The sequence below is a fragment of the Hemiscyllium ocellatum genome, chromosome 39, assembly GCF_020745735.1.
Source record: "Hemiscyllium ocellatum isolate sHemOce1 chromosome 39, sHemOce1.pat.X.cur, whole genome shotgun sequence".
Classification (NCBI taxonomy): Eukaryota; Metazoa; Chordata; class Chondrichthyes; order Orectolobiformes; family Hemiscylliidae; genus Hemiscyllium; species Hemiscyllium ocellatum.
The window spans coordinates 17,055,319-17,081,599 of record NC_083439.1 but is presented as its reverse complement, the minus strand read 5'-3'; the positions used below and the strand labels follow the sequence as shown (position 1 = coordinate 17,081,599).

The window sequence follows — 26,281 nt, the reverse complement described above, 5'->3', positions numbered from 1 at the left end:
TGTGGCGCTAGAAAAGCACAGCAGGTCAGACAGCATCCAAGGAGCAGGAGAGTCGACATTTCAGGCATGAGGTTTTCATCAGGAATTCCTGATGAAGGGCTTATACCTGAAACATAAACTCTCCTGATCCTCTGATGCAATCTGTTCTGCTGTGCTTTTCCAGCACCACATGTTTTGACTCTGATCTCCAGCATCTGCAGTCCTCACTTTCTCCTCATGCAATTTCACACTACTGACCTCATTATGTATATACCTTGCCTCTACGGCACTGCCCTTGAAGTGTCATGCATTCGACCAGTGGCGGATGTATAGTGCACACCACTGCTGAGACCTCCCAAGATTTATGCCAACGATACAATATTTAAAGCACAGCAGTGCACTAGTTCAAAAGCTGCCAGCCAGAAATAGCTCTTCACAGTACACGTAGTGGGAGGGAAATGAATAAAAACCTTCTGGAGTACAAGAGGTGGCATGGAACTCATGTTCATAAATGTATTGCCATCATCATCTATATGACTGATTGTCATTGTAACAGCACCTACAAGAAGCAAGCTATACAGGCAACCACCTAAGCGCCATATCATCTGAAATTCTATTGCAGACAGTGGCACTTATTCCCTAACACCTGGCAGTGCATAACATGTTGGTGTAGTTCAATATATGAGCATCACATATTGGAAAACATTCCAATAGTTGAAATCAACTTTTATTGAACAACATCAAAGCCAAGAAAAATCAAACATAAAAAGCTACATTTGTCTCTGGAAATAAACAGGCTGTCTGCCTTTCAAACAACACCAATTTACAACAAATGCTTATTCACCCAACTCACATCTCTTGGAAAGGCAGCCGAGGCATCTATGCTAAGTGTCAATTAAATCCTGTCCACTTAATGCTACACCGCTCTGTCATGCAGATGCCAATTTTCCTGCTGTGCAATGTATTCATCATCTTCCTTGGAAGACTGCAGCCATTTCCCAGCTCTTCAGTAACTACTGCATCTCCTCTTCACCTGTTACAGTTGTGCAGGGCAGAACAAGCAAAAATTATGGGGCACATACTGTCTTGACTGTACTGCAAGCTCCGCGCTCCCCTGTGTAAGAACAGGCAACATTGAATACACTCAGCTTCAGTCATGGGTGTTTGTGCAAGAAAGTCTTCAACCATGGTTACAAAGGGTGGCCCTTGTTTCTCAGTAACCATCCTTTTAAGGTATCCAGCCTTTGAAATGAAGCAGGAAAATGGGGGCTCCCAAGGATGTAGGCATCATGGCAACATCCAGCATACCTGGAACAGACTTCCAGGATATGCTGCTAATGATCACAAATGATTTGCACACTGAATGGAAATCTTTTCTGTTGATGAAGTTAGCATGTTATGATACAGCAGTCTCAAGGGAATGTGCGTCGACTGTGACCTCACGCACCAAGGGAAAAATGCTATGTTGGCAAAGCCTACTGATCCGACTGCAGGACTGACCTCTTTTATGGGGAAATGAAAAGATGTGATGTGATCTGGCACATATAGCATTGATAAAAGCCTTACCAACTGTGTAGGCCAAGGATTGAAAGATCCCACAGAGATCCTCAGTGGATCTTGGAAGCAATTAGTTACATAAAATATTTAGCACAACTGTCATCTTGATGGTCATGGTTGATAGGATAGCCACTCATTCCTTTACATCGCAAGTCCCACTCCTGCAGATAACATGGCTCTGCGGAAGTACCCTGGGAATCTTCATTCTACAATGGCAATGCACCTCACGCATCTGAAGGAAAACAGCTTTGAAGACCATAGATTATGGGTATCCTGCATCTCCTCTGTATCTTGACTGGATCTTCAGGTTCGACTTCTTTTGTGGAAGCTGTTTGGTAACCACTGAGGTTGATGGTGGGTTCTGGGTTAGCTGACACATTTGTTCCTCCTCAACTTCTCTGCTCCTTTATTATACCATGGCCACAGCAATGATGTTTGTTCCAAAAGACCAATGGGAGAGTATCAGAAACAAAATATCTTCTTGTAGTGACAGTAATTAAGATCGGCATCTCACGAATGCATAGACAAACAGTGGAAACTTGCAGGGTTTCAACAAAGAGAAACCATGAGTGCCTCTACATTGACTTTGACATAGTGGACCCTATTCTGTTGTTCTTTTTTTCTTCTTTTTAGCTACCTCTTGTCCTGAGCTTGCTACATTGGCAGAGGTGATGTCGGCAAGGTAGGCCCAGCCACAAAAGATGGTCATGATGATCAGCAACTTTATTATTCCTTGGGTCCGACACTGACGGCGAAGGTGAAGAAGTGACAGAAGGATATCACAGCAACATCAACAAAATGGGCCCAGTGGCGAGAGAAGCGACTGACGTTGGTGGCCTGATGTAGGTGGCAGTGAGGCAGTGGCAGAGGAGAATCAATCCAGCAGTGAAAGATGGTGCCTGAAGAGTGGCGACTTCAACATTGGTTAGGTCTGGTGTAGACGGCAGTGAGGTGGTAGAAGAGGGATGCTGGCTCAGGATCTCTCTTTAAGATATGTCTTTCTATGTATTTTCTTATTCTTAAAGCTATTCAAAATGGCACTTCATTATGGCAACAATGGAAAAGCTTTTCACTCTATTTTATTGTATTTTACAGTGAGGAAAAACATGTGACCATAAAAGCATTCATTCATCCAATATTTTCAATACAAGCAATGCGTACAGAAGATTATAAAGGTGTCATAGGAGTATGGAGACTTTACCCCCACCATCAACAAGATAAGCAGCATTGCAATACAAATGTATGTTGGCTAATACTTACAGTTCAAGTTGAGGTCAGTTCTGTTCCCTTGTGCAGCCAATGAGATCTTGGCTTGTCTTTCAATTGTGGCCTGCAGATGACACTTTTAAGGTCACCTGTGATTATTCCTGCTTCACACAGATGATTAATCAATTTAAAATATCCAATGATGTGGTCAAGGTTGCTCAGGGCCAGGATATGTATCCCACATATTTAACATGTATGGTATTATGATTAAAGGTGACTTCAACTTGTACTGCATAAGTTCAATGCTAAATAACAATTTTCTCTTGAAGGGTTTCACAGTACTCACACATAGAGTTTGTATATTCAGACAAAAGAAAAGTACTTACTCCAGCCAGTTCAGGTATGGTCAAAGTCATTTCCATTGCATATTTACGATTCAGATGAGGACACAAGGTAACAGGCCACAATTTGCTGAGTGACTTGCTGGTAACCTAGGGACACCTCCCAAAAGGGTTTTATGTTCTTTTCTTCCTTGCAGTCCTCGTTAAACCCAGTTCTGAGTTTCCATACATTACCAGCCGACTGTAATTTACATTTTCATCTCGAACATTACCGTGAGCTCTGACCCTATAGTTTAAGAAATGCCAGCTATCATGCTGCATAATCATTTGTTTCAAAGCCAGAGTGGTGGTTACTATTGATGACCCTCTTCCCACAGTAAGCTGTTGCCTCCTGCTGTTATACCTTCTCAATTATTTCCACTCTGCATTCCAACATGCTGTCTTTAATCACCACAACTGACATTAACTTCCCTACCACAGCAGTGACCCCTTATAGTCTCCTTGACTTTCAGTGAGCATACTGCCAGGACTGACCACGGCCCACCCTCTTCACTGTTTGGAAGGACAGTTCTGACTGATAAGTGACTGGGTCCCTGACATATCTGTGCAACTTCCTGGTTGACTTATTGTGAATCTTACTGCACTGGACTTGCAGGACTGGCCATGGCCCATTCCCTGGACTGCAGTCATAGGGAGCTTCTGACCCTGACCCCCACCCCACAAGGCTGACTGACAGTGCCCAAACTACTGGACTGATATTGAACATTGTCTTTGACTGTGTGGAGTAGGCTTGAAGGGCTGAATGGCTTACTCCTGCTTCTATTTTCTATATTTCTATGTCTTAGGGTGAGGACTGTCCAGCTGAAGCAATTTGTCCAAAGGAATCCCTTTGCAAATTCTACTTCAATGTAAGCCAGTACTTACAACTATCTGGCTCAAACTCCACCAAGCTCACTGGGTGCCTGGGTAAGTCATGGTATAGGTACATAATACAAAGCATTGTAATAAGGCTAAGACAATATTACTCTACATTCAGACGCTATGAGCAGAAATGTCCTTATACCCTGAGTGATGCTAGTAGTGACAAGAAATGTGGGAAAATACAGTAAGATTAAAGCAAATCTGAATCTTGAATAATTTATTTTTCAATATTTCCCTGAAGGTTTCATCAGTGGGGTCATACTCAGATTGAGACGTGGCCCAACACATCTCATTCCTATTTAGCTTGCAATTCTCCTGAGAAATCGGATGGCAAGAATTCCCAGCTTGAAAGTCGGGTGGTTAATCAGCAGGATGCAGTTCACTGCTTGCTTCTCCTGTTTCATAGGCAGTATTCTCCTCTAACCAGCAAATCACCAGTTTCGCTTTAGTATCTTGACTGATTTCAGACCAACTCCGAATCCACTTCAGCCTTTCTGGACTTCATTTTAGAGCTCAGGGGCTCCATTGACTTGCTTGCTCCTATAGGTCACTTTGATGCATCATACAGGATGCATTTTATGGCAGTTTGCTACATTTCTTAGTGCTCATGTACATGCCTACTTGATGGTTACCAATCTCTGAATTGCACAACTTTACAGCCAGAAAGCAGGAAGTATTAGTAGTTGAGGAGGATGAGGTGATGACAGTTGTTGAGATGCTACTTAATAAGGCTTGTAGCCCATGAGCACTGATGAGGTTTGTGTGCAACAGAGTTAGAGTCTGAGATAACAAAGAGATGGTCAAATTTACCTTTGCGGAGTGTAGATCATCAACCTTTTACTGCACCATTGTGCATTCTGTCTGACCGTGACAGTACCTACATCTGTGTCCAGAATGGTTACAATTGGTACCTTGGCCTCCTCCAGTGGTCTACTGGGTAGTGGATGGCCCTTGTCTCGAACAACCTGTCCACCAGGATGTCTAGGCCCCTATGTGGAAAGCTTCCATTTCTCAGACACTTTCACTTCCCAAGAAGACAGATCATGAAGCAATTCCTGGCTCGTAGTAAGTGAAATGGTGTGCAGCTAAGCTTTAAATATGATGTCAGTGGGCTTGTATACAAGAAGGGGAATATTAACCCTCTTGCCATATGACTATACAAAGGCACCAAACAGGCTGAATGTGTAAATGTAAAGGAATGGAATACTACGTAGGAAAGATTGCTGTAAGTCATGAAAGGGTCTTCCACCATGAAATTCCCTGAAAATGGGAAAATGCAGCCCAACATCTCTACTGTTCACACGCTATAACATTGTCATGACAAAGATGAGGATTGTCTGCTATGTCTGTCGACCATCTTTTCTGTTAAACTTCTCTCTCAGTCCATTCCAGCCAACTTTACCCTCATTCATTTGCAACTACACTTCTTAAAAGAGTTTAGCACAGTTGTTCTGACTCAAGTTTCTGTTTCAAATTGAATGGTAAATTCTACCATTTTACGGTCATTATTTCCAAGGAGATCTTTTACTTTGAGGTCATTTCTTAAACATGCCTCAATATACAATACCAGATCCAAAATAGACTGATCTCTGGTTGGATCCATAGCATATTGTTCTGGGAAGCTGTCCCAAATATATTCTTTTCATTCCTACTCATGGCTTCCTCTGCAAATATGTTTTTCCCAATCTATATGAATATTAAGGTCACCTATGGTCGCCTCTTTCACTCGTCCTCATTATCTCCTGAATTATTCTCGGTCTTACAGTTTAGCTACTGGTAAAGGTCCTATAGACTACTCCAAATATTATCTTTTTCAGCTTGTTTTTTTTTTCACCTCTATTCATATGGATTCTATGTCTTCTCATCTAAGATCATTTTTTTGACATTGTATTTATTCCACCTTGCACAAACAAAACTAGTCCATACCCTTTCCTTCCAACTGTTCTTTTCAAAAGTCACACATCCCTGAATATTTAGTTCCCAGCTTTGATGTCTTCAGAACCTTGGCTTCATAATGACTAAAAGATAATAGCCATTTCCCTTTATGCGTGCTGTTAATTCATTTATTTTGTCCACAGTACTAAATACATTTAAATAATGAACCATTAATTTAGCCTTTTTACTATATTTTCCCCGTTTAATCCCATGTACTGCTCATTTTCATGTTTGTTCACTCTGTTCCTTGCTGTTCCATTCCAGTGGTCATTACCTGACTACATACCTTGCAATACTGCCATATCTTTGTGCTTTGAAAGCTTATAGATCTTCTCTACAGCACTCCCACCTCACCCCTCCCAGAGATTATTACCTTGGAGGATCTGCTTTCTAATTTGGTTCTTAACTGTTAGAATTCTTTCTGCAGAACCTCCTTTCTAGTCCTATCAATGCTATTCCCTTCACTGCTTAAACCCTAATCACCAGCAATTGAGAGATCTAGGAAATAGGGAACATATCTATTGAAAAATCACAAGTCAATGATGTTGCTGGTATCTGATTACAACACTCACTTGTATTGAAAGGGAGAAATTTCGGAATGAAAGGATTTCCCCCTCCATTTTATTCCCCCGAAAACTGAATTATACTCCTCCAATTCTATGCAATATGAGTATTCTGTGAGCACTGTAATAGACACATTAACAAACCTGCAAATGACTTGTCTATTGGTTTATTAAAAGGTAAATTTAAATGTACATAAGGTAGCTGCTACTGCAACAAGGATCCTTTTAACTAACCTGTAAGAGTTAGGATCTGAATGCTCTTGTAGCTGAGTGTCAGAAATAAAAGCATCATCTTCATCTTCTTCTTCATCATCATCACTCGGGATACTTTCATCTGAGTCATACATAAACCCACTCTCAGATGGAGGCAAGAATGGCTTAAAGTACAAACATAAATGATTAAAACAGAACGAGTTGAAAAAAACTTGAAACTATATAGTAATTAGTAACATATTTTGCAATATTATTGAATGTAACAGGAAAGTCAAGCATTCAATGAACTCTTTTCCATACTATCCTGCAGCCATTTTCGGTATAGAATTTGTCAGAGGCATTTCAGGACAATTTTATTTGAATAATGCTTTTTTTGGCATAATGTAGGTAACTGCCCACAGCACAGCACCTGGGGAGTGAAATGCTATGTAGACCTAGAAAAAGTACAGCGTGGCATCTGAAGGTCAGGAGATTCAACGTTTTGGGCAGGACCCTTCATCATTCAGTATCTGGAGTCCTCACCATCTCCTAGATGCTACATAGACTTAACTTGAATACATGAAGACTGAATCAAGTTTTCACGATATCATAAAGTGAATCAAAATATTAATGGACTAATAAATTTGCACCAATACTTTTAAGATATATTGCACTCACTTTGGCAACAAAATAATCCCACATACTGAGCTCAGGTGGAATAAACTTTTCTTTGTATGATGGTCTCTCTGCTGGTACTGGCGGTGGGGTTGAAGTTTCCTTTACAGGCCTACCAGGAACCAACATCTTCATATTAAATCTCCGTCGATATCGGTCAATGTCCTCTGGAGGAACTGTTCAAAGCAATGAGACAGATGTACTGAATGAAACCTTTGGCAGTGTAGTTGCCTACATTGGTCATAATGGTTGACCTAAACTCAAACATCTTAATTTAGCATGATTACCTTAAGATCCTTAGATTAATAGTCCAAAAATAAATAAAAATGAACTTCAAGTTCTTTACCAGACAGTCAACAGGAATTATTAAAAGTTGATAAGAATCATTCTCAAAGATAACACAAAAGGTCTATATTGTACTAATTATTAATTTGGTTTCTTTTAAATACTCTCAAGACAGAATGTACTTAAGATTAATCCTGAACTATCCATTTATTTTCAAACGACAAGCATGGAAAGTTAGCAATGATTCCACACAAACATTTGTTCAGGTGTGAAAAGAGGACATATATTAATAAGTTGATACAAAAGCTGATAAATCAGTGGAAGATAAATTAAAAGTTATTTTGCAGATTAAAACTTCGACCCCACATGCTCCTGAAATTCATTTATTTTGCTGACATCTGAGTACAGTCACAAAGTTACCTGCAACTAACTAAAAACTTTGAAAAGGTTTTATCAAAATTTCAAGTCAAAATCAGAATACATCATAGTTGCACTTTAAGATAATGGAGAGTAAATTTATTTAGGCTGTCAAATCTGTATTTGACTCAATCCAGCCAGTTTTCTGCCAAACGGATATTGTGTTAAAATTCACCCAGTGAATTTTAGTTTACAGATCACAGCAAAATTGCATACCCTGTACAGTAAAACAGCAAGTTAGATAATTTTGTTTATTCATTACAGTGCTGCTATTTCAGACACTATTGAATCTCTCAATTATGTCAGCCTTCCACTACACTCCAAATCATGCTATTTTAAATCACATTTTGTTAAGTACAAAGTGATACCTTTACATAAAGAGATTAGATGTTACAATAAAATGCATCTTTTTGATTGGGTAACAGCTTTAGTGAAGTTTAAACATATTATCATTTTTCTGAAATAGTATTTTTGGGAACAGAAAAAGGAAGAAGAAAGTTACTCCAAGGAAGGGACAAGTTCCAACCCAAGAAAAGCACACTACACTCCACAGCAGCAAACATTACCACTCACCATCCAGTCCTGTGGTGTGCTGTGTACCAGTCTCACAGCTGGAAGAGACAGGCACAGCTACTGGTCCTGTCTTCAAGTCAGTATGTTGTTCCAAATTTGGTACAGCTGAAATATATGGTTCACCTGTACCACAAATTAGTTTTTAATTTAAAATACATACCATTCAATTCTGAAATCTTGGTGCTGAAAAAATAATTCTGCTCCATTACTTTAGGGCTTTATATTCAGTACTTGGTAAATGAATTTTATTGCTCTTAATTTACAAATATATCCAATAATTTTGAAATGAATAAAACTAAATCTATTGTATCCTTTAATAGGGAGAACCTCAACACTGTTAATGGTTATCTAAATCAATAATACAGCCTACTATTGAGAGTTCAAGAGTTTATTACTACTTGATTGCAGGTATCTTCATGCTGGGGAAAAAAAATTGAACCTCACCATCACTTAAGTGATATGACTTGCAGACTACTGCTCAAAATAATTTCATCAGTCAAAATGAAATTTTTAGGTTATAAATCAGATGTGGGAAAAATAATCTCAAACAAGACTGAAAAAAAACATTCAGAAGCATCAATAGTAATGCCACAAACTAGATATGATATAAAGCATAATTTATAAAATAGTAACATTCAGGATTCCCCAGTCACACTAAGAGTGCATGTATGGAATGCACACTAGGCTGAAGATGATGAATGCAAATATAAATGTGGTGTCACAACCAAATCCAAACAATTTAGGGAGAACCATATCAATCTCAGTTTTAAAATTAACACTTGATTTATCATTATGTAGCTTACATGGAAGAAAGTTTTAAACTTCTACCATGTTATGTAAAATGCACTGTATAAAATCAAGTTGCTATTACTGGTGTTACATAATAAATTAATGTACCTGGTGTAAGTTCTGGCCGTTTTTTGGGTTTTATTATCGTTTTTGCACCTCCCCCAAATACTGCAGCCCAAGTTCGATTATTTAGTGGATGAGCAACTAATCGAAAGAGTTCTTTGCTATCTTGAGTAGCAAGACCATGGATCAAAAGGCTTAGGTAGACACCAATCACTGCCTCACAAAGCAACACATTCAATTTGGGTTGATCATCTTCCTGAGCTGTTCCAAGAAGATTAATGAGTGATGAAACACCTGTAAGAAATAAATGGTGTATTTTAACTAATCAAGTCAGAAGAAAGCATTTTTGTAGACTATTTGAGTAGGTGCTATCCAGTTCATACATAGAGTTACAAAGAAGGTAGAGTACCAGCTTGTTATTCGATAAGTTTTTACCATCTTGCAACATATATTTCTACCTTACCAGGCCAGTGTGAAGGTGAAGAGTTAGGAGTTACATGTTCTTCAATGCTTTCAGTCCGCAATCTACGTCTTTCACCTAACAGAAGTCCCTGATAAACCATTCCGGTAAACAGGTTTGTAGCCGTTTGACTGTGAAAAAGGATAATTTTTAAAGAAGTCATTTCAAGTTTTGATAAATTAATTATTTATTGAAACCAATGGAATATCATTCATTTAAAGTGAGGCTATAGATACATTTTGACCTATAATAGCCTGACAGACAACTGGATCTCAAGGATTATTTTACATTGTGAGGATGTCTTAAAGCAAAACTAAATGGTTTGATGAACATCAGTATAATGAATAAATTTACCTGTAGCTGTGACTGTCACACAAAGACTGGTAAATACAAGCTGAGAGTGAAGCAGCCAAAGTATGCAGAATGAAAACCTAATATGGAATACAGTACATTAAGAAGTTAAAGGATAGCTGGTAGAAATACTTCACATGAATATAACTATGGCCTATATTGCTTTATCAGCACAGAGGAAATTTCTTTAAGTACTAAATGTTTAATCATGAATTTAGGCACACATTGGGAAAGCCAGAGATTAATGATCCCCACGGATGCACAGAGTTAACCAATTAAACTGTATCCATCTGTCCATTGTTTATAGACAAGAACAACCTACATATTTAGGAAATATTTCTGTTTTACAAATTAACTGGAGCCAAATATGAAGAGTGTTAGTTACTAGTCACAAGGTAACTTTCTCATGCCTACTAATCTGCCAAACCTGTTGGATAGTTAGCAACTATGCCCTCAAGTACGATAGATCAATCTGGCTCAGATACTGGTTATTAATTTTTCACTGAGAATTGGTTTGATTGTAAAGTTCTATGGTTGACATGTTATCTTGAACCTTGTGAAAAATATCTTCTCCTCTAAAACTGAATATGAAGCCCACTGACAGGTATTTATTCACCTAAAGATGAGTTTCACAGTAAACATGTAACTGCAACCAATGCTATTAATATTTTGAAAAACAGCAAGCCTTAATAAAATTGTTACCTTTTCATCCTTAAGACTTGGAAGAGGTGGAAAACTCATCTGGACCACAGTGTACAGAATATCATGGATATGGTTACTCAAATGCATGACAGGGTTGGCTATCACAGTTTTGGTTGAAGCAATGCTTGCAGAGAGAAGGGGCAAAGTGGTTGGTAAAGGAAGTGGAGACTGAAGCTGTTTCATGGTAGTTTCCTATCAGAAAGTAAAACCAATATTGAACAATCATATAAGCTTATAATGAGTTAACACAGTCAAATTCTATACACGATTTCTAGTGATATAAAGTGGGCAACCTGCCCATGGTAACAAAAACACAAATGGAGAACGACAAATTCTTTACTAATAATCTATCAATCCCAAATTTGTTGTAAAAGTCCATATATACAAAAGAAAACTGACTGGTCCAAAAGAATAAATTGAAAAATAGCCCTCAAAATTGGTCTATGACTAGCCCCAATTTTCTCAAAGCAATCAAGTACCAAATCCATATTTATCATGTTGTATTTCAAGTATATTATTAGTGTCTTGGGATCACATTTCACATTTATTTTCCTCTCCTTATGAAGGCCAAAATCAATTAACTTCATACATGGCAACTTAAAGTAATGACAATTGAATGCGGAGAACCACGAATATGTCAACTTAAACAGCAGTTATAGTCAATATTCATCAATTCTATTAGAGGCTTTTCTTTAAGAAAAGTATGCAAGTATGAGTAGTTAGTTGTACTCATAACATTTTAAGGATTAAGTGAAAAAGCAGCAGCTGATAAAGATAAATCTAATTTGAATTTATTCCCAGCTCCTGCTGTCATGTGCAAGAAAATTATCTTGTTTATTTGAAGGTTGTCTTACAATCTTAAGGCCAAAAAATCTCCAAGACGAGAGAAGTTATTAACCAACCTTCATTGCAAACTGTAAAACTTTACTGACTTGAGATGCTCTTAAAGATATTGGTTTCGGTTCAGCACAGAATGATAACATATGGGATGCAGCATGTAACCATGAACACTGGCATGGTCTGACTGAACTTACATTTTAAAGTAATCAACTATAACCTAAATTACAATTTTTGAATCAAGCAGAAGGAAGCAGCTTATTCTGTACATTGCCCGCTAGTCAAGGATGCAGTCTGTAAATCAGTAGATATCATAGGATAAAACCCATCTGTGCTGATGAATCCATGAACTTGCATCACAGAGTTATAGAGATGTATAGCATGGAAACAGACCCTTTGGTCCAACTCATCGATGCCGATTAGATATCGCAAGCCAAACTAATCCCACCTGCCAGCACCCGGCCCAAATCCCTCCATTGCAAGATGACCGGAGACAAAATAATGTGGGAGAAATAAAATCCAACAGAAAACTTATAGCATTTAAAAGTTATATTTGGAACATAGGAGAAAGCTGGTTTAGTTGAACTTTATGGAAGGAATAGTGATGACATTTAATGCAGAAAATTGCTATTTTCGGATATCTGTCCTATGCAACATTTAAGATTTTGTTATCCGGTTCATGTCAGTGAGCCTCACAACTAGGCAATTCATCACTGTTCTAGTCTTATGGTTGTTACATACTTATCCCAGTGACTGGCCAGTCAGGTTTCTGATCTTGAATGGTATGCTTCTCTTGCATTTTTAAAATTACAGGCCCCCAGCTAAATCTAAAAATGAAATTGTTGGCTGGAGTGATGGAATAATTAATGCTATCTGAGCCAAGATATTTTAATAGCAGATTATAGTAGGGATAAAGATGGTAAGCTGACCTTCTAGAGATTGTATAATAGCACAAAACTTCTGCAGGATGCAATGCCGATCTCAAAGAATGATATAATATCATAATAGTAAATGATGGGGATTACTGGCATTACCTTTTACATCATTGGATACTTATTCTTTAAAAAGATTTTTAAAAAAAATCACACAACACCAGGCTATAATGCAACAGGTTATATTTGGAAGCTTTCAAATAAATCTGTTGGACAATAACCTAATGTTGTGTGATTTTAACTGTTGTCCACTCCAGTCCAACAGTGACACCTCCAAGTCTTTATAAAGAGACATTGTCAGGTTACAGATGTATACCATTGTCTATCCAATGTGTTGCATTTTACAAGCGCCAAGAAGGCAGATATGTAGAATGGTCAGCAGCAAATTCTGAAAATAGTGTACCAGGTTTAGCCAGAAACAGGATCACCAGCTACCAGTCTGTGATAGGTAAACACTTAGCCAAATTAAAGGCTCACTTTCACACAGGATGAAAACATCATCAGGGTTTTCCTTGGAGGCAATGAGAGCTGGGAGGGGACATTAATGCTACTACTTAATCACTCAGCAATGGGACTCAACAACCTCATTCATAGCATGAAGTTGTGGTCATGTGAGATTTTTAATTTGTCCTAATGCTGTACAGTGCACCTTAATTTGAAGGCACATTCATTTTTTTCTTAATGCGATGAAGGTCTACAATCTATAATTATTATTTTAAACTAGAGATAAATGGGATTTTGTTTTTTAGTTCTGTGAAGAAGACTTCCTTTTTGAAAAGTCAGAAAGTAATTTTGAACAGCAAGTTCAAAACAGTATTTCCAAGCAAACATCAGACATAAACTAAATGACCAGACGAGCTACCTTATGTGATGATTACTGATGTGTTTCGAGATTTGTTTTTACACCATGCAGAAAGCAAGGCCATGGGCCACAAGTAGGCTCAGTTCAAAAACAGAAAAAGTTCATAGCAGTAGAAGGACAATTTAGTTTTGGCTGTGTCTGAGCTATTAGAGCTTGAAAAAAAAGTTGTTTTTCCCTTTTGCAGGCTAACTTACTGACTTTTCATCATTGACCTCTGTGTGCCTAAATGAGAGATGAAGAGAAGCACATTTGGTGAATGAGTAGAAGATCACTGAAAAGAATTACTCGTGGCCTTGACAGTTGAGTAAGAAATGTATAAATGAAGGTAGCACTGATGCATTAATAGGGTTGAGTGTCAGTAAATGATGCTGCTAAGGAAAAGGATCGTCTTTCTTTGTGATGTTTATGATCTTTCCAAATTTTTTTCTTCTCTTGTGTGTTAGTATACTTTCAATAATGGGAAACAGGTTTGATGTGTGAATCTGTTTAGAGGCTGACCACTGTGGTAACCAAATTGCAAAGATAAATACAAAATAAAACTTATGCTCTGTCAAGTCAGGTTTCATTCTGGAATTTGACTTATTGAGATTGATATCAGCTGAATCATAATGTTATGCGGTACCCCACCTCTCCTGGAAGGGCTGCCAGCCAGATATCACAGTGACGCCTTCCATTTGGCTTCCCATTTTCCTGGTATGCACAACTTACTTAATTGATGAAGCTCTCAGAGGTAACTTTTTCATTGATTACCTACTGAAAAATCATGATTAACAGCTTGCTGTGATTACTTTCAGGTTCAGCCTTAGAATAGAGACCAAGATCAGGGTTGCAATCCAAATATGACAATTCAACCCAGTGGGTCTGATTTTCACCCTGGGTGCATACTGGAAAGACTTCAGGAGCAGCAGAAAAAATGGGATTAATTTGCATACGATAGGTGAGCTGTTAGTGCTACATTAGCACTTACAAGCAGCATCCCGATCCTGAGGAAGGGTAGGGAAAGGGGCGTGTATTCTAATAGCTTCTTTAAAATCCTTTAAGGAGGATGATCACACACTTTCCAGAACCAGGGACATACTAGACTCAGATATCTCTCCAGTGTGTGACCAAGGTGAAAATCAGACTCAACTGGCTGAATTTTCATGGTTGGGGGGTCAGTATCAATGTCAAAAAACCCAAAAGTAGTAACAGTGAGACATTTGTTGCAATCTTCCCAAAGGCTGGATTTATGTAGTGGTAAGATCCTACTTTGCATGTCGCAAGAATGCTCCCACTTGAAACAAGCAACTGATATGGCTGCCAATTTTCATAATTGGTCAGTAATAAAAGTGGGTAGATTGGGAGTGGTAACAAGGAGGCAAATTCAGTGTTGCAATTCATGCTACGACCTTCTTCCAGCCAGTGGAGACCATTGAAATCAGTCTATTCATTTTTCTTTATGGAGGTGGGAGACATAGTACAACAGCAAAAAGAAAAACGTGAACAAAAATACACTTTTAACCTGTATATATATTATATATATATATATATATATATATATATATATATATATATATCAGGAAACATGAAGCAAAATATGTTACTTAATTGAAAACACTGAAGTGTAGGACTTCTGGATTCTCACAATTAAAGCCATATGGTGTATTTCACTCTGCTTCATTTACTGACCACTTCTAGAGTCTTATACCTGCTGTGATTCTTGTAATAGAAAGATAAGTTCCATTCTGACTGAAGCTAAGCCACCACCTTGAGCTCCATGCAAACTGCAATAGCTTAGAAAAACTCGAAGCAGGGCCTGATTTTTCCGCAGCCACCATTTCCGTCTTTCTGCGTGTTCTTGCTTTGCTTGTAGCCTCCGCCGATCGATCTGATGCCTTTCATATGAAGCGCCTTCTGTGTTTTCAGTTATATCCTCCTGGTCAAGTGAGCTACTGGTCTTTGTATCAATGTCAATGACAGAGTCTTTAGTTTCAGTTTTATAATTGCAGATTTGATGCATTGCACAAATCTCTTTTTCTAACCAGTTGTACAGTTGAAATCGGAGCTTCCCTCCATCTACTTCATATCCCGTAGCCAATGTCCTAAGTTCAGTCATTAGGATTTTCAAGCATGCTCTGAATTTTAACTGTTCTGCAATTACATCAACCCATGAGTCAGAGGAAGTGGAATCTTCTTTTGGATGAGACCGAGACTCTTCAGGAATACATTTTTTCTTATCGTCAGCCTTGTGCTTTATTTCTGCATCTTTCATATTCAGCCCACCAGCATCCTCCTCTTCAAATTCATCATCTTTCTCATCATCCCATTCAAGTTTTAGTGGTTCTTCAGCAAATGACATTATTGGCTGACTCCAATCAAAGCCAGCAGTATTACTGGTTCCCCCATCCAGACCAGAAGAATCTGCTACAGTCTGCGACCACTCAGTAGGTCCAGTGATTCCATCACGATTATCAACACCATTTTGCCTCTGGGTACTCAATGTGCCGTTTTCACTTTTGAAGTATATTTTTGATTTTTTCAAGATCTTTGGTATCTTAGACAGTACCTCAAGAGCTAAGACAGGGCAGCCAACTTTAAAGTGGGCATTTGCTGTGGAAAAAAATAATTTCCTCTCAATAAGGTTGATTTCATCTTCACTGCCTTTGTCTGTTACAAGTCCTAAAGTAGCCAAAGATCCTTCAGGTGAAGCAAAATGTCTCCGCATCAACAAAGGGTGAGCGCGAAGATAATTGTAAAAGCTGAATACTACAGGATTGCAAGATTTTATGAGGACTCCTGTAACATAACAGAAAAAACATATTTACAGCAGTTAGAGTTATAAGTTTAGACATAATCATTTGAAATTTTGAAGCAACCCATTGTACGGTAACCATTCACAAAGTCTGAGCCTTGTGACATCGTGTATCACAAATGGGAGAGTGGAGGTGAGTAAGCTGAGGAGGGAAGGGGTTTAACAAGGATCTCACATGAGCAATCAGTGGTTGTAGGGTGATGGTGTCAGCCAGCAGTAGCCCACGAGACAGAGGTTACACTTTGTGGAGTTAGGCACCAAAAAAGTTTGTCTTTTTGCATGTGGTCTTGGGTTGGTTTCCTTGACTATTGCCGGAGGTGGCACTTGCCATTTTAGTGATATAAGACCCCATCTAGGATGTGAAAAAAGGGTGCTACATGCCTCAATTTCAAGGACTAAAATCTAGATACAAAGGAAAATAAAATCACCCAAATAATGCAACAAAATAGGGGCTTTAGCAAAATTAAATTGTCTGGAATAAAAGAGACAGGGGCAGCATGAGTACAAAGCTAGCTGAGTGACAGGTAAGAGACTGTAGTATACTCTTCAGTTGATTCTTCATACCTGGATGCTTGTCACTACCCTTTATAGGTTGTTCCAGAAGTGTATCCAATGCCTTAGAGTAATCTTTCAGAGTCCAATATGCAATACTTCGCAAAAATGGATCTGGATGTAATTGGCTTGGCACAAATTCAGATCCGTCTGCTTTACAGCCCAGAACTTTTTCATAGAGAATGAATTTACAGGTAGAGGATGTTTCATAGTCAGCTTCATACAATCTTGCAATAACCATGGCCAATTGAATGTCATCCATTTTTTCGAGACACACCTGTCAAGACATAGGCAAAAGTCCTGCCTTTGTGAAGATTAGGAGTCAGGAAACCATGCACAAGTGATAGTAAACAATGGCAAATGATTCTGCAGGAAAAGTACTATAGTTTTATTGCAACATTTGGAATTTTGATATTAAAAATATTATAAATCATTTTAGAAGAAAGACCAAAGATTAGAACTTGAAACGACACTACAAAATTAAATGTTGTTACTTGTTAATTTAATAATCTTGGCACCTCAAATACATTGTTACCAAGCTGGGAAATCCTGAGAGCTTTAGCTCCAAGTAAAAAAGGGTTATCAGTTACAGCAGTTAAATATTATTAAAAACAAATTGTTGTTGTGACTAGATGTTACCATGAAGAACGTCAATTATGATTTGAACAAGGAAGACCAACCTTACCTCAATAGCATCCTTTAAAGAACCAGCCAAAAGGAAAAATGCTGCAGACTGTTCAAATCGCTGTTTACCCAGCAAAGCAAATGCATTTTTCAAAGCTGCTTTCCGCCATCTGTCTTCACTAAAATTGTGTTTGAAAAACTCGGTCATCTTTTGATCGTGCTGAGATCTGAGACAAGTACACAACAGTTCTGTTAGATTTGAACACATGAAGTTATACCAACACAAGTCATTTGAAGTAAAAAGCAGAACATCTACTTTGTATGCTCCTCATCATTCTTCAAATGTTACGCATAACAAAGCATATCAGTTGTGAATCGATAAATTTAAATAATCCTGCAATTCTCTAATTTTAACATGTGCATGAATATTTTCAAAACGCATTTAGATGGTACTGCATATGATTTATGCATATAGAAAGCCACATCAATATACAAGTTATAATGTGCAAAAACCAACAGAAAATAAACCAACAGAAAATATCAAAACATTTCATGGAATAAAAAGTAGGAAAGTTGCATCTTCTGGCTGAAGTCCAGATCTTTATTGATGCACTGAAAATCAGCTAGCTCAGCATGGCTACCATAGATGAATTCGAGCTATCAACTACCTGAGATGGTCAAATTCAATCCTAGGCTATATCAATAAGATATATCTGTAAATTAAAATTCCCATGCTATTTTGTGTTAAGCTGCCTGCACTTTTGGAAATCCAAAATGGCAGCTCAGTAAGGCTCTTGAGCCTGCGGCTCATCTGCTTTTCTTAATTCTCTTTTCTTGTTCTTTTTCTTCCTTTTACTTGCCTCTTGCGAGGAGCTCGGACATGGCGGTGGCAGGGCGAGTCCATAACAGACTTGTGGCTGCCACGAGGTGAGACCAGTGCAGACTCGTGGCGGAGGCATCAGAGATGCGTTTAAGCTCCCAGCAGCTTCTGCATTGATGAGGTGAGCCCTGCACCGACACATAGCTGCTGCAGTAGAAGTGAGTTTTAGTTCTGTGTGGCATCTGCATCCAGCGCAGACTCATGGAGGCTGCGGTGAAGGCAGGCTTTGGGCTGGTGTCAGACACAGAAACATAGAAGATGGGGCAGGAGAAGACCATTGAGCCTTTTGAGCATGCCCCACCGTGGCTGACCGTCCAACTTAATAGCCTAATCCTGCTTTCTCCCTATAACCTTTGACCCCATTCACCCTAAGTGCTGTATCTAGCTACCTCATGAATACATTCAATGTTTTAACATTAGCTACTTCCCGCAGTAATGAATTCCACAGGTTCACCACTCTTTGGGTGAAGAGATGTCTTCTCACCTCTGTCCTAAATGGTCTACCCTAAATCCTCAGACTGCGACCCCTGGTTCTGGTCATTCGGCATCTACCTTACCTGGTCCTGTGAGAATTTTATAAGTCTCTATGAGATCCCCTTATATTCATCTAAATGCCAGCGAAAATAATCCTAATCTAATCAGTCAATCTCGCCTCATATGTCAGTCCCACCTTCCCTGGAATCAGCTTTCTCCCCATAACCCTTTGTCGTTGGAAAGGGGGTTGAGAAAATTAGCAGACATGATTGAATAGCGGAGCAGACTCGATGGGCTGAATGACCTAACTTCTGCTCCTCTGTCTATGGCCTAAGGTGGTAGCTGTATTGGCAAGAGCAGACTCTTGGCAGCAGAATAGAGTTTGGGCTGGTGTGGGAGCCAGTGGCATCGGTGGTGGCTGCAGTGGCAAGTCCACTGAGGGCTCATAGTGACAGTGGTGTCGATGGAGGCAAGATGGCACCAAAAGGTGGTGACTCTTGTTCCAGCAGTGCAGTGTGGGAACTCATGGCTAGCGGCTCCAGGCTCATGGCTGAGCACTTGACAAGAAGGACTCTAAAGCTGTACTTTATTTCTTTATTTTTCTGCTTTTAAATTCAACGTTTTGGTATATTTTTCTCTGTTTCAAGATGGCGTGGGAGACTGACAACACTATACTACACTTTTCACATTATTTTCTAACATATTACACCTCAGAATAAATAAGTCAAATCTATTGACAATCTTTATTTGTGAACACTGATATAAAGAAATAATATATTACACATGAATTTCAAATTCAACATTTTTAAACAAACGTTGAGACCTTCTGATCTTCAGCACGTCAGCTCTTCATAAACAATTCCAAACTTGCCAACCATTTTCCCTCCAGTAACATTCTGATTTCTAAACTATGCCAACCCTTCAGTTGAAGCTACTGCCAAATTTTTGGGTTTCCAGTGTAATTGGGCATCCAGTAGTTATGAATCTGAGGTGACAGTTACACATTCAAGTAAGAATTTTGAGTGTCCTTCTAATGCTTTACCTGAAGTATAGTTTTTTCAGGATTTACTGCTATGTTTATTGGAGAATTTAACCCAAAAACAAGAAAAATAAATTTCTGCTTGGCAGAAGAAATAGATCCACACTGAAAAAAAACTTGGGCACTTACTGTCAAAATGAAGAACACAAATTCAATATCTATTTTGAAGTTAGGTAAAGGATAGCGAGGATCAAACGTTTGATGATTATGTAGGACTGCATGAAAAGCATTGTGGAAAGTATTAAAGTGGATTTAAAATTAATTGCCAAAGTAACACAGATGACTAAACATCCATGCTGGGTTCATGGTAGAAGCTTCAGATAGCATAAACAACATAACTGAGACACAATATTTTCAAAATTACAATCTTCCCCTAACTTAGTTCCTGTTTGAGCAGAAGCGAAGAAACAAAGAAAAAAACCTTTCCATACTAAATAAAAACTATTTTGCTGAGACGGAGAAGAGGTCATTATTTAATGTAAAGAGTTCTCAAACCAACTTAGTCAAATCAGTAATAGAAGAAATACAAACAGACAGCCTTATCATTGAGGTTTACAAAAGATTATGGCATGCAATTTTCAATATTCAGGGTTAGTGCTGTTCGAAAGACACAACTTGAAGTGAGAATAGATATTAACAAAAAAGCTTCGCTGTTCAGTTTTGTCCTAAATGGCCTTAGTATGTATTTTTATTTTCAGACATACCTGAATAAGCCCCAAAGTACAGCCTTTTTCTTTATAGCAAGATAAAATAATGCAGCATCCATTGCAGCATTATTTCTTTGGAAAGCAGCTTTAGCAACCTGTGTAAAAAGTGGAAATAAAACACTTTCACAAATATATCCTCGCATTTGGGATTGGGAGCAACTGATGCAATTAGAATTGTGACACAATTGCTACATCTAAAGCACTGTTGCCAGAGTCCATATTGGTAACAATATATAACTGGATTTTTCACTTTTAAAGGGAGTGATAGTAGTAGATATAATTAGAAGGAAGTAGAGTACTAATGTAAATGGGTTTAAAACAGGAATATGGCCCAAAAAGAACCACTTTGCATTACACAGACAATAGCAAGGAATTAGTTACAATTGGAATATATATATGGGCTGCAAAACTATGGAAAAGAAACTGAATAAATCTGTAGACACATTGAGAAACAGAACTGTAGACTTGCAATCTTAAGCATTTAGGAGTGCAAAGCATATTCCAGAAAAAAAAAGGAAAATACTGAAAATCAATTCCCACAAACAGAAAGATTAATTAACATGAAAACTTGAAAAAGCATTTGCTGGTTATAATTTAGGTAGATAATTTAAATGATAAAATGCAGGAAATACAAACAGAATGCAGGAAAAACAGAAAAGAGGTAATGACAACGTTGATAACAGAGCAACAAAATTTATATTCATATAAGACCTTTAAAAGACAATCGTTTGGTCGTACGAGCCTTGAGTAATATTTTAAAATGTACACTGTAGCATCAGTACGTCCCTTCAGCTGTTTGCAACAAACAAAATACGGGCTGTACCAAAGCCTGTACTTGCAAAACTTGCAACAGTGTCTGACTCTAGATGTAACTTTACATGTGCTAGATAATCTTGAACTTGTGAGGAATTATTCTGGTAACTGAATTTGGGATTGCTAGTTGGGCTTGCTACTTGAAGCTACATATATTAACACACAGGCTCTTTGCAGAGATAAAGAACAATTACGTACACGGAGCCTGTTTCAACTCAACAAGATAAGACCAGCCACTGATTCATTTCTCAAGTAAATGCCCTGATCAAACAGTGTTAAACTGCCCAGTTTAAACTTTAACAAAGCTTAACTATCATCCCGCATAAATCACTGCATTCTCCATAGGCAATGCCTCTACCAAAGTTCACTTGTCAATCAATCATTCAGTGTTCTCTTGTCATGCAGTATAAATGTTGGTTTTTCCCTTGAATTTGTATTCTTGTAAAATGTCCTGATGAGTACAAGAAGAAAAGCTTTGGCAAAATGAATCTCTTTCTCCGCAATGCCTTTAACAGACACTAAAGCTGCAAGTTACCTCATAAATGAGTAAGAAAAGCAGGCTCTGAGGCAAAGGAAGAGAAATTCAGAAACAGACTGATAGTTATTTTAATCAACTCATTTGAACATGTTATGGCACACCTGGGGCAGGTAGGACATCACTGCGCCACAAAGCTCCTTAAATTTGACTGATTAAAATTCCCTTCTTTGATCAAGTTTAAGACCAAATGGAGGTAGTGAGACAACAGAGCTTGGAATCCAAACAATAAAGGGTCACAGGAATTTTGGATATTACAAGTAGGGAATGTTAATGCCATTTGGGTACAAGAATTTTATTAGGAGGATTCTATGAACAATTGTGACTCAGGGCTGATCTTAACTTGGTCCTCACAGTAAAATGGACCAAAGCAGAGTTAGAATTACTATATGCCAATAAAGTTCAATCATCACTGTCACTCTATTTATTCCCACTGGGCAGATCACAAGTTCTCCTGATTTCTGCGTTAATTCAAGAGTTCCCTACACACCTTTGCCTGCAGAAATATTAATTTGTATTTTACAGTTGATTACTAATCTAGTAATGGCTGTATAAAAATTACAAATACAAAAAAGGAAATACTGTACAGCAGCCTGAAATATGGCAAGGAAGTTACATCATACAATTTGAGCAATAGAAATCCTTGGATGTATTTGTTTAAGTTTTGTCTACAGAAAATATCATTCCTGGACATTACCATCCCTATGATATCACATCCAAATTTGTAAATTTTCATGCAGGAGTCGAGATAGGTCCAGCAGGTTATTCAATGAATCATCATAACAATCACAATCACACTTAATCGTTTCAACCAGTGACAATAAGATATTTTCACTGCCAGTAATTAAAAGTTTTTTCTCTCTTCTGGCTCAAATTCCATGTAGCTTGTTCTTTGATACTCACCTAGAGATGAGGTAACTCAATGCAGACCAAAATCAAAAAGATATGGCCAAATTTGTTACATTCTGTTTGGCCATCTTTGGCTGTATATGTTCACTGAATTATCCGGGAAATCCAAAGCTACTTTAAAGAAATCTACTCATAGTTTGAGAATAAAAAACAGTTAATCCTTTCACCGGCAAATGTTACCTCATTTTCGTAAACTAAAGTAAATAAAATTTAGCAAGCATTCTACAAAAAAAGTGCTAGTGATTTACTATCAAATCACTGTAGGATGTCAAAATTAGGTTCATTCTTGGGACAAAGGGATTATCCTTAGGGAAAGGTTGACAGGTTTGAGTGTATACTCATTGAAGTTGAGAAGAATAGGAGGTGATCTTATTGGAGCAAAGAAGATTCTGAAAAGCCTTAGAGGGTAGATGCTGAAATAATTGAAAATGACTGCAGAGTAAAGGTCACTTAAGGTTGAGATGAGGAGGATACCTTGAACCCTTGGAATTCTCTATCCCAGACAACTGTGTAAGTTAGTCATTGAATATTTTCAGGGCTGAGATGAACAGATTGTTGAACTATACAGGAACTGAGGACTACAGGACTGGCAGAAAAGAGAATCAAAACCAAAATACAAGATCTGCTACAATCTTACTGAATGATGGAGCAGGTTTGAGGGGCGTTATGGCCTTGTCCTTCTCCTATTTATCTTATTATTCTCTTCAAGCTGAGCACAATAATGGAAGGACATGCATTTATTACAACTCGGTAATGATGTGAAGAAGTAATGACCATCATGACATATAGTGATGCTTTTACTTTCAAATGCAAATGAGAAATCCACATTTTACTATTGTAAAACATCTCGATAAAGCAAAACATGTTAGACAAGTTGCAAAAACAAAACTTCCCCATTGTGTTGCACCCAAAATTTGTGGAATATTGCGTTTATATTACTGAATATGTTTATTTGCCAATTTCTATGGACACTTACTTGTAAATTCTTAACGTATAGTTACAATTACAATACCTTCTCAATAGTCTTGCGGAGTGTATTGATGTTTCGAACCCACCAGCCTACTCCCATAGCTTTCAGCTCAGACCACTGAGGATCTCCTTTCTGCATGGCAGGAATCATATTAAGCAATTCCTCTTCAGCTTCAGAATGAAAGGCCCAGGCAAAGTGGCACGTGGATAAGCCTATAAAGTACAATAACAATTTCTGTGTCCCGAGAAATGCTACACTAACTCAAGCAGAAATTTAAGCATCTATTATAGATATGTCAAGGTATTAGACTGGATTCCTCACTCTATGACTTTACAGGTTCAAAGCAACAAATAATATTACTGAATAATCTATATGGACAAGATAAATCTTAATACAATAAACACAAAATATACCTTCTATCATATACAGTTAGGACTGATTTAGATAAAAATTAAAATCTACTTAACATATATATTCATAGTCAAAGAAATGTATGTTAATTCCTTAGCTCCATTACTTCTTATGAATAAAATTTGCTCTTACTTATCCCAAAGTTTCCTGTTTATTTTTCAGAAGTTTTCCTTTTATTTTGTCCTTTAACCAAATGAGAATCAAGTACCACCAACATTCCAGACACAAGTATACAGAGAATGGACAACTGCACGGCATGCTAAAATGACTCAGAGTGGACTTTCACTCCTTATTCAGGAGGTGGAATTGCCTACTTAAGCGGTCAATGAAACTGATTGTTCAGCACTTCCACAATGTAATAGTGGCCACATGTCAACCATGATCGAATAGCAGAACAGACTTGATGGGCTGAATGGCTGAATTCTGCTCCCATAGCTATAAAGTGGCACTGCCCAGAATGCACAAGGAGACCAAAAAGGAAAATGACCTTTCAAAGAAAACAAGTTCCAGGATTTCATGGTATGGAGGGGTCATGTATGTGAGGTGCAGAGTGTGGGACCAGGTTGATTGGAGAGGTAGTGTGGAAGAATGGGTAGCATTTTAGGAAGGGATTGAAAGGTAGCCCTGATGCATGTAGGGCAGCTCCCATATGCCCCCCTTCTTCCCACCTTTGTTTATGTCAGTGTTTGAAAAGAGCTGTCCACTCCTATTCCACTGACTATGCTAGTTGTATTATTGCAATCAATTCAATTTATAACCAGTTCAATTGACTCTTTTACATGTAGCCTCAACACCCATCAGTAACACTGCTAGCTGTGGCATGTACTCTCCAGCCCCCTTTGCAACTGCAGCCTTGTTGCATGATAATCTCTGTTCCTCAGTAATTTTGTTATACACCACTCTATTCTCTTCCATTACTTTTTCTCAGCAGTCCTTTTCAGTTTGGTTACCCTTCCACCTGTTAAAAAATCTTGCACAGCTTGTCCTTGAAGTACCCCAAGGTTTCATGCTTGTCTCTCTTTTTATCATATACCGTTACTTCTCAAGAGATGCTATCTATAGCTTAGTTCCACATAATTTGAAGAGCTCCCATTAATCACCTCTCAAATGTGATTTATTTTTACAAATCTTGCATGCAGCATTCACTTCCTGTCTCACAACAAATGCTTCTTGTCATGCTTTGCTGATAACATTCTTTTTTTTCTTTGAAAAGCATATCTTCAAACATTTTTTTCCACCATTAGAATAGTGGGATGTGATAGGAGGGTTCCATGCTGATTACTAACCCAATAAATTGCATCATGAATGCTCCCTTCCCCAGATGATAAACCCTGATATGATAATTGAATTTGGAGCACTAGGCCAGATGTACAGACAGTAACATTATACCATGAACAATAGCACTGCAACACTCCAGTAGATTGTCTGCTTTGATTTTTGTGTAATAATCAAGAACAGGAGTGGCACCTGAACCATAATCATGTGACTCAGAGGCAAGAGTGCTAACAACTGTGTCAAGTGATCCAATGTCAATTCACAGTTGAACCAGAAATGCTTCCAACTACAAACTAGGAAAATCTAAGATAGTTTATTCATCCCTTGCCCAACTCCATTCCTCTTCCTAGCTTCTGTCATCTCAATCCAGATGCTCATCGCCTTCTTTTTCTCCATTTTGAAGCAGTTTGGGGAACCGATCCAATTCGACATTTGCAACAATAGCTTCTGGATAATTTAATGATCAGTGAGGTGATTTGAGGAGTTTTTCATAGTTAACGATACCTTATAGAGTCACAACAATTCCACAGAGAACAGACTGCATTATTTGAGAGACAAATGAATCTGCGATGAATGCAATGTTCAGTGTCTTGATCATTGATCCCTAGTTAATTCCGAGTTTGCAGAATGCAATAATGGAATAACCTGGCTGCTACAAACT

General features: G+C 38.1%; 1 protein-coding gene across 10 annotated transcripts in view; it reads right to left on the bottom strand.

The window, feature by feature from the left end:
* The window catches only part of dmxl2 (Dmx-like 2), a 139,447-nt gene that overhangs the window by 32,055 nt on the left and 81,111 nt on the right, over positions 1-26,281 (bottom strand). For 5 of the 10 annotated variants that reach the window (XM_060853085.1, XM_060853086.1, XM_060853089.1 and 2 more), the window contains 12 exons: positions 23,977-24,146; positions 20,705-20,802; positions 17,669-17,834; positions 16,996-17,260; positions 15,328-16,415; positions 11,010-11,201; positions 10,311-10,387; positions 9,960-10,087; positions 9,542-9,790; positions 8,645-8,767; positions 7,373-7,545; positions 6,737-6,879 (listed from right to left, as the gene is read on the bottom strand). In XM_060853085.1, coding sequence (XP_060709068.1) covers positions 6,737-6,879; positions 7,373-7,545; positions 8,645-8,767; positions 9,542-9,790; positions 9,960-10,087; positions 10,311-10,387; positions 11,010-11,201; positions 15,328-16,415; positions 16,996-17,260; positions 17,669-17,834; positions 20,705-20,802; positions 23,977-24,146 — 2,872 coding nt within the window. Of the gene's footprint in view, positions 1-3,256; positions 3,370-6,736; positions 6,880-7,372; positions 7,546-8,644; positions 8,768-9,541; positions 9,791-9,959; positions 10,088-10,310; positions 10,388-11,009; positions 11,202-15,327; positions 16,416-16,995; positions 17,261-17,668; positions 17,835-20,704; positions 20,803-23,976; positions 24,147-26,281 lie in introns of those variants that run through there. The other 5 variants (XM_060853092.1, XM_060853093.1, XM_060853088.1 and 2 more) reach the window with 5 other exon arrangements.